The 9,657-nt window shown below is 51.9% G+C and overlaps 1 protein-coding gene across 1 annotated transcript; it reads left to right on the top strand.

Moving 5' to 3' along the window:
• The first annotated feature begins 1,886 nt into the window (after positions 1-1,886).
• Positions 1,887-6,906, top strand: LOC149342707 (uncharacterized). The gene is made up of 2 exons (XM_089545164.1): positions 1,887-2,981; positions 6,775-6,906. The coding sequence occupies exons 1-2, from the start codon at positions 1,887-1,889 to the stop codon at positions 6,904-6,906; spliced, it is 1,227 nt and encodes a 408-aa protein (XP_089401290.1).
• Positions 6,907-9,657: the final 2,751 nt, after the last annotated feature.

Here is a 9,657-nt window from a genome sequence, read left to right as displayed (position 1 = left end):
GTTCTTTCTGAGCAGTGAGAAGTGCTTCCTGTTGCTCTAGTTATGTGTCGGATACTCAGAGGCCTATTATTTATGCGATGTTCTCAGATGTCGATCCAGCGCCGTCTTATATGCCTTCCAAAGCATAGCCTCTACCTCAGTCTGGCCATGTCCTCCTCCTCGAAGCCTGGTCTTCTGTTGGCTACTCGGGTGATCATCCGAGTCATTTGGGTGGTGGTGGTGGAAAGCGTTCATTTGCTCTATTTTACAATAATTTTTTTGTGGCTTCAGATGGAGTCTTCCATCTTATCATCAGGGTCGGTTCCCCTAGTCCAGGGTTCCGCTGAGGGTAGCTGCCCTGCGTGCACGCCTTACTAGTCCTTGTTGGACTTCCAGGATTTCGCTGGATAGCATCCTCTCCCACTGTTCCGCACTCGAGTTTTCTATTATCGGTAGCTTGTCTATTTTTTGTCTCCACACCACGGGCACTCGCTCTTGTACTGTGTGGGGTAGATTTTACTTTGGATGTTTAGGCACGGGAATGTTCCCGTTTATAACTGTCGCCATGCTACGGCGTCTTCTCTATTGAGTTGTTTGTGTGGGGGCGGGTATTTTCGTCTGATCCCTCTGTAGTAGTTTAGAATGTCTGTATAGCTTTGGACTACCGGCTCGGGTTCCTCAGCGGGGTCGGGATTTTTAGATGCTCGGTTTGTTGCGTACCCTCGAGCTATCCTATCCGCCTTCTGAATTCCCGCAATGTAGGTATGTCGCGGCACTCAAACTATCGTGTGTTTGGCCTGGCTGTTTTCGGTTTTGCCACTTGAGCGGAGAATGCGGAGCGCGCTGTGGCTGATTCTGCCGTTTAGGTAGTTGCGGCATGCAGCTTGTGAGCCGGTGAGTATAGTTAAGGACCTGTTGAATCGGTAGCCCTCCGCTGCCGCTAGAGCCACGGCTGCCTCTTCGGCCTCGACTACCGTACAGTTCCGGATTGACACGCTGGAATGAAGCGCAAATAGCACAAATCGAAGACAAACTATCGGCAATGGGCAGAAGACTCCTGAGCAGATACGGCGGTGAAGCTATGATAAACGAGACACAAAGCACGGAGACGGCGAATAGAGAAACACCATCAAAGTAGCACCGATACCCAGGAATATGGGCCCAAACCTACACATGGTGCGAAGAGAAGCAAGAGCAGAGTACGTACAAAGAACACTGGCAACTAGAAACCACGCTGTGTACGTAGACGCCGCTACATACACTGAGGACAGAAACCACAAGAACAGCAAAGTGGCAACGGTGATCAATTCGGACCTAAAAGAAATCACCAGCGTGTCATTGGGTCGTGGAGTAGGAACGGAGTCCGAGCTTGTGGTCCGCTCTGTGGTTGGATTGTAGCCACAATCCACTTTGTGTAGAATCCGTAGGAATCTGCCGGTCAAGGAGAATGTTGAGTCGGGGGTTCTCTTTTTCGCATCGACGTGAGTGGATGCGTATAACTTCGGGCTTTTCTGTGAGATTACCGCTCATTGTTTAAACATTACGATTGTCAGTCTTCCTCAGTTAAAGCCGAATAACTGTTCTGAATTTATCCCGAATCCCTCTTACAGCTAACGCGTTAATGGGCTCCCGCTTCAGAAGAAGAGGAGGTTCCGCTCCGGCCGCCTTTCGGTACTGTCACCGCTTCTCGGCTTCTTTTCATGCGCAACAAGCGCCCAAGAGCTCACCTCTTATGTACAACGTTTCCTAAAGGTGAGCGCTTTCCAACCGCTACAACCATTACTAGATCCAGTCCTCACTTCTGACCGCACCGACGTCGTAAAATTCGCTCCTCGCCAGCCGCCGCGCTGAGCCTCGCCTCGCTGGAGGCTAGGCCTATCACCGGCAGCGCACCTACCCCAACAGCCATGGAGGTGCAAGCGAAGGGCGACAACCTCGACCCTGAAACGTCCAGACCCAGTGAGTGGACCGCAGTACTCCGCGCATACCAGGTTCGAGAACCAAGCCCGAATACCCTGGTTGGACCCACACAAACAGCCGTGTCCGCCGTCGGTGCTCAGGCCGAGGCTGCCCCTGCGCCCTTTAAGCCGACGTACCGTGCTCAACAGCAACAGCTGCGCGTGTCGCACGCAGTCTCGCAGCGAAGTAAACACCTTGCTTCACTCCCGCCCGGCACTATACGGGTAGTTTTTCGACCGAGAGGCGGGCTCGCTTTGAACGGAGCCATGGCGCAGCCCCTTATGCAAGCCCTGCAAGTCACCGCCGATGGCCGGGACCTAGGGGACATTCACCTCCGGATCCATCCTACGAATAACACATTCACCGTCGCTACCCACCAGGAGACAACCGCCCTGCACCTCGTCCAACTCAAGGAAGTGGTGCTCCAAGGAACCAGTTACCCTATCGCCGCCTACATCGCACCGCCGCCAGCAGCGGTACGTGGAGTCATCTCGCAGGCCTACTGGGCGGAAACCCCGGAGCAGATGCTACGAGACCTCCAGACCCGCAACCCGGACGCTGATATTATCGCAGCACGCAGAATGGGGAGGACGCTCTCCATATTAATCACTTTTGCGCATGGACCAGTCCCTCATACCATACGCTACATGAGTGTGGTTCATAGATGCACGGCGTACAAGGGCAGTCCAGATGCCTGCACCAACTGTCGCCGACCGGGCCACAGATATGATGTCTGCCCCCACCCCAAGACTGGTCTCTGCACGCGGTGCGGGGACAAGCATGACCCGCAAGCTGTTCCTTCCTGCATCCCGATCTGCATTCTGTGTGGGGGCGAGCACCTCACGGGTACCGGCTCATGCAAGGCAAGACACACAACTCCGAAACAACGCAGCCCGCCGCCACAGAAAACAAAGCCCTTTAGCAAGAAGGACTTCCCCCCCCTGCAAACGACCCTTCCCACTACCTCTACGTGGGCCTCCAAGGCCGCCAGGACTCATTCGCCGACCTCCCAGGACCACGAAGTGACTGCTCTGCGGGAAGAGGTAAGGCAGCTCAAGGCAGCCATCTCTACCTCCACCCGCGCTGTACCCCCAACTCCTCCACCCTCATCCTCTCCACCCACCTCGCCACCTGTCGAACCTCCTTCGAAAAAGAGGAGGCCTGATGAGACGCCAGCACAACCCATAGACTTGGAAGCAAAATTTCAGGACTTCGCCAAAAACTTAGAAGCTAGGCTCGCAGAGCGCATTACTGCACAGGTCACTGCACAGTGCCAAATTCTGATTGAAACTACCATTACCCGTTTAATGGATACTGTCATAACTAGCATCATGGCCAAGGTAGAGGAGCGTTTACCTCTCCTTGTTCATAGCCTCTCACCGGCCTCTCCTCCCACAGTGCCACCCTCCACATCCCTCCTTCGCCCCTCCACCCTACAGCATGGCCCCTCCGACGGACCATAATTCTTTACATATTATTCAATGGAACTGCAGGGGCTTTCGGCGTAAGCGCGATCCTCTGCTGCAGATTATCGCTACCTCCTCATCCCCACCAGACATCATCGCAATTCAGGACGCAAACGTTTGCAAACAACTTCCAGGATACGCTCTTATCCCCTCGGACTCTACTGATCTTCCTCGGGTGGTCACATACGTCTGCAACTCTTTGCATTACATGGAACACACAATTACCACACCTATCGCTCACACCTTCATCGAAATTTTACCTCCAACCCCTGCTCAATCTCCCTTGTTCGTTCTTAACTGCTATCTTCTACCACGACAGCCAGTTAATCTACTCCCTCCACTCCTCAAATCCGTGACGCAATTGGCTGGATCAAATCCCCTACTCATTGCCGGTGACTTCAACTGCGCACACGTGGACTGGGGCTATCGGCGCACAAACCACAGAGGCACAGTTCTCTGCAATGAAATGATGGTGCTTCACTTGTCCATCTTTAATGATTTCAGCCTGCCTACGCGGGTTGGTAACAGTGTTACTACAGATACCAGCCCAGATCTCACGCTTGGAAGAAATGTGGCCCACCTGCAGTGGGAAAGAACCCAAACCACACTAGGCAGCGACCACCACCTAATTCGCATAACACTAAGCTATCGCCGCCCTCAGCGCAAATTTACCGTTAGACAAACTAATTGGGACCAGCTACGAAAATTTCGCCAGGAACATGTACAGTCAACACAGGTACCCTTCGACCTAGACACCTGGACTACTCAGTTACAGGAGGACATTCGCCAACATACCCAAACGCTAGACACTACCCCAGACACCCCCGTAATTGACAGTAAGCTCGCGCACCTCCTTCAAGCTCAAGAACGCATAACACACAGATGGAAAACTCAAAAACACAATAGGAAACTAAAACTCAAACTGGCACAGCTTCAGACCCAAATAGAACACCACAGTACCACTCTTTGCAAAGCTAACTGGAATCAGATTTGTGACAATCTCCGCGGCAATCTCTCCACAACCCGTGCCTGGCACCTCTTACGCCACATGCTAGACCCCACGAAATCTAAAACCCAGACACGCCTTAGCATTCGCCGCCTTACTCATAACCACAGGCAGGACACGAACGCCTTCCTCGCGCAGGTGAAATCAACATATACCACCCCAGGTGACCCTTGCAAGCACCCCGAGTACACGGGTCCACCTCAACCCCAGCTTGACGCCCCTATTACAGAGGCGGAATTTCGGGCAGCCCTTTTGAAATTACGCAATACTGCACCCGGGGAAGATCAAATTACCAATGCTGCCATCCGAAACCTTGACGATGCCTCCATATCTCATCTAGTCACCCACTTTAACGAGTGCTGGAAGTCAGGTACACTCCCTGCCACCTGGAAGCATGGAAAAATCATATTTATTCCTAAACCCCACAAACCCATCAACATAGAGAATATCCGACCAATTTCTCTGACATCTTGTCTCGGCAAGGCATTCGAACACATAATTCTTGCCCGACTAACCACGTACATGGAAGACAACCACCTTTTTCCGCACAGCATGGTGGGCTTTCGTGCGCATCTATCAGCACAGGATGCCCTACTACAAATTACACATGACGTGCTTGATGACACGATCCCCCACCTCACTAAAGCTATTCTGGCGGTTGACCTCACAAAGGCATTTGACAGGATTCGACACGATGCCATTTTGCGAGAACTACAGGCACTACAGGTAGGCTCAAATACCTACAACTACGTTCGCGCCTTTCTCTCGGGCCGCACTGCCTCCCTGCACATAGCTGAGCTGAGCACACCACCTTATACACTCGGCGAGCTTGGAACACCCCAAGGCGCGGTCCTCTCCCCCCTTCTATTTAATATTGCTCTCATCCCCCTAGCTCATAAACTCGCTCTCATCCCACACCTAAGGCATACCTTGTACGCTGATGATATTACGGCATGGACCACTCACGGATCTGATGGAGAAATTGAGGAAACTCTTCAATTAGCAGCTGACACCATCTCCGCTCATGCGTCATCTATTGGGCTCGAATGCTCCCCCTCTAAATCCGCGCTTCTCCTCATAAGACCGAAATCTGCAGCTAATTCGCCCATTCAAATCACTTTACAAGGAACCCCTATCCCCGTCACCCCCACCCTCCGTATCCTTGGCCTTTACTTGCAGGATTCCGGACGCAATGATCATACCCTTAAAACACTCAAGGCCTCCACGCAATCCGTGTTGCAACTTCTACGCCGCGTATCCTCCCTGCACAAAGGTTTAGACGAAGCGGATAGCATGAAAGTAGTGCATGCTTTTACACTTAGCCGCATTTTATACGCCACCCCATATCTTAAGCTGAACCGCATAGAAACAGAGCGAGTGAACGCCATGATTCGTCTAGCAACCAAGGCAGCCTTAAACCTACCCCGCAGCACTAGCACAGCCAAGCTCCTTGAATTAGGCATGCATAACACCATTCAGGAACTAGTAGACGCGCACCTTCAGACACAGTATCTAAGACTTGCCGCGAGCGCAACTGGCAGGCATATCCTCGCTTCCCTTCGCATCAACATTCCCGCTAATCAGACATCCCTTATAGCCATTCCTCGACGCATTCATACCCCCCTCGTTGTGAAACCCCTTCCCCGGAACATTCATCCCCAGTACCACATCCCTCGCCGCATGGCTCGCGCTAAGGCCCTACACAAGTATTACGGACAAGCCCAGGACGCCATTTGGGTAGACGCCGCGTGCACAACTCATGAAGCTGTAGCAGTTGGTTACAATCCAGCCCTAGCACAGCCCCTCACACACCGCCTTCCCTCGGGCTGTACGTCTGAGGAGGCAGAGGAAACCGCCATCGCCCTAGCCCTTGTACATTCCAATGCAAACTACATCTTTAGCGACTCCAAAACGGCTCTGTTCAACTTCGCGAGAGGCAGGATTCACGCCCCTGCTTGGAAGTTGTTGAACACCCCCTCCAAAAACTTACCACGCAGGGTAGAGCTCCAGTGGGTGCCGGCTCACTCTGGGAATCCAGGAAACGAGGCTGCCGATAAATTGGCCCGAGGTTTGATTTGCCGGGCTCAGGACGGCCTCGGTCCAGGTTTCTCGAGAGAGCGGGCGCACACCTTTGCAGAGCTCACGCAAATGCCCCGCTTGGACCGTCGGACTTACCCTCCTCCACACCCCTCCCTTACCCATTCCCAACAGATCCTCTGGAGACGCCTCCAGACCCGCTCTCTCTCATCCCCTCAGCTGCTATCTCTCTACTGTGGCACCTCCCCTGCATGCACCCTGTGCGGCGACCCTCACGCCACACTCTCCCACATCCTTTTCGGCTGCCCTGCTGATCCTCCCCCGCAGGGACAGCCCGCGTTATCAAGTTGGGAGGACTGGGAGGTCGTGCTCTCGTCTCCGGACCCGCCATCGCAGCTTGCTGCGGTGCTTCGGGGTGCCGACGTCATGGACAAACACCGCATGAACGTTACGACGTAGAGTGGGACCGTGCGGTGGTCCAGGGACCCAAGGGGGGTCTAAACACACTTGCCATGATAAAGTTTTTCTCTCTCTCTCTCCCGCTTCACTATCTTTCGCTGTTTCCTCTTCAGGTCTAAGATAATTCGAGACCTTACCATTCTGCGGTCGCTACAACAAACCTTTCCGAGGACCTGCACATCCTGACGTCAATTTCGTTTTAATCTCACCATTGGGGCTCTTCCACGTCCCCTTCCTGTTCCGTTTCCGGAAGAAGGTATTCATGATATGTAAATTATTTCAATCTGCGAACTCTACTAATAACTCCGCCCTGCTATTCCTGGAGCCTATGCCATAGTCGCCCAAGGGTGTCCGCAGAATTTTTTGCAGGGGGGGGCCCCATTGATTGTTGGCGCCGGAGGGGGGGGGGGGTATGTTCGTGGTAGAAAGGCACTATTTGCGGAGTAAATTTATTTATTTATATATAAATAAAAAATAAGTGAAATACACACATGAAAGAAAAATTACAAACAGCAAATTAAAGCGTGGCTAGGAGAGATACATTGGAGTTTATCAACGAAGAAACAATTAAAATTAATAAAAATGCAAAAAGATACTGCCACTTCGTAGAGAAGAGTGTTCAGTCTTGCTGCATACGGGTTCTCGACTCACCCGGATTGATGACCAGCACACAGCACAATATGTTCACAAACACGCAACTACAGTCACTCAGTCAGTCTTCCATGAACAGCAACTGTAGGCGCCTCGGATTTTTCTGGGCGAATTGCGTGATTACACGGGTGATAAATTCATTTCTGTGCTTCATTACACGTTCTCGGTGCACATTCATCATACACATTGATTGGAAAAACGGTTGAACGCGTACGTTGAAAACAAAAGATGACTATATATACAACGAAAACTTCGTTACAAGATAAATGCACGCTCGCAGCTTCATACAACGTTTTTAGATCCCTTTCAGTTTGCAAGCTCCCCCGCGCCGCGCCCGAGAAAGCGGCCCCCGTCCGCTTCCACTCACCACGCGGCGCTGCTGTCGCTGTCGGCCCGGAGGCGCCGGAGCGCTCGCGCTTGGCAGTTGCTGTGACAGCCTGTTCTCATCCGCGATAACATTGGGAGCGAACACGTCGAACTCAAATTTGCTGTACTTTTGGAGCTGTCACGTTGAAACTTCAGCCTCATGGTTAAAGAAATGTTTCACCTGGCTAGTAAGGGTGAGATAAAGAGCAGGCTGATGCCAGTTCGCAAAAAACCAATCGTTTGCATTGCGCTTTATCGCATCACGTTTGCGACGTTTAGCGCTGATGATATGCGTATGTTGGAGTAGAGCTATCAATATTTCTTCGGGAGAATGCACGAAACATTAATGAAAGGATAAAACTAGCGATGTTCCGCTTCTAGATCAGTCACGAAATTCCGCGCTATATTATCAACGAAGCACCGCACATGCGAGCAGCATTTTGCACGTTCTTTAGAATTCCAATTTCAGAGAACACAAGTATAAATGCAGACACACTTAGCTGGATGCAGGGAGGGAATAACTATAGAAGAGCTTTTTATTTGCAATGATAGCACAGAAAGGAGCAGCGTACTGCACTTTCATTTTTAGAATGTTAATTTCATTGAACACAGACAAGCATTAAATGCAGACACACTAAGTCGGAAGCACGGAGGGAATGGCTACTTGAAGGCGAGCTTTTTTATTTGCAATGACAATATTTCTCTGTTCTCTAGCCGACGGTTCACGTCTCTCGCCTAGAAGTGGATGCGTGTCACTATGACAAAATGCAGCACTTGGCATGTAAAAGTGGCCATATGCTCTGCACATCCAAGCCGAACAAGGTTTTGCAATTCAAGCTCGTCTAGCAGCTCCCAAAAAACGTCCCTTTCAAAAACGGGACCTTCCTTCAAAGAAATCGGGATTGCTTTGTTTACAATGTTGGTAAACTCTAGCATCTTTTTGGTGGGATGCTTTAAGCACCCTTGCTTGAAGCTTTTTTATACTTTAAGATAAGCGCCACTGCCAACAACTGGCACAGGACAGCTGATATCTTCCATGCTGATATCTGCTGGCTGCTCCAAATCAGGCGGCGGTGACCATGGCGTAGACGCGAAGGGCCACGCTGGTCGGGCAAACAGCGTGGTGAGCGCCACCGCACGGAAGGAAACGGAAAGGCGACAATCCGCGCACCGCAGCTTTCAAACTGAAAGGGATCTAAAAACGTTGGCTTCATACACCTCGCTCAATCTTGCTCGCGCATCCGCACAGTCAAGCAGCCGCACACACACTGCTCGCCGCTCGTCGTTTTCTCGTCCGCTGTCTTGGTTGTTCTCAGCTTCGTTGAAAACCGGCCACTAAAAACACTGAAGCACAAACACAGAGGCGCGCGCACGTGCAAGGGCTTACTTGCCGCAGTATCCCCGAATGCGCACTTTGGGGCCCCGGGTGAAAGGAACGCCGCGCGACTTCCGAGGGGAAGGGACACTCGCCACTCCGGTCGGAAAATTTGTTTTTGTGTTTTTAAACGACTCAGGCTATGAGGGACGGAGTAGTACAGAGTTCCGGATAATGTCGACCACCTGGGTCTCTTTACCATGCACTGACATCGCACAGTACATGGGCGCTGTTGTGATTTGAGGTCCAGCCAGAGGTGACAGGCGAGCCAGGCAGGCGCCATCGGGCTGCGTTGACCAAAGGCGCTGGTTTTCGGAGAAGACGCAAGGAACGCTGGTGGGGGGGCGCCTCTGGAGACT

This window comes from Amblyomma mixtum, chromosome 5 (genome assembly GCF_055824585.1).
Source record: "Amblyomma mixtum isolate Tamu chromosome 5, ASM5582458v1, whole genome shotgun sequence".
Lineage (NCBI taxonomy): Eukaryota > Metazoa > Arthropoda > Arachnida > Ixodida > Ixodidae > Amblyomma > Amblyomma mixtum.
Note: the sequence above shows the minus strand (reverse complement) of the source record. Positions and strands in the feature narration are given on the sequence as shown.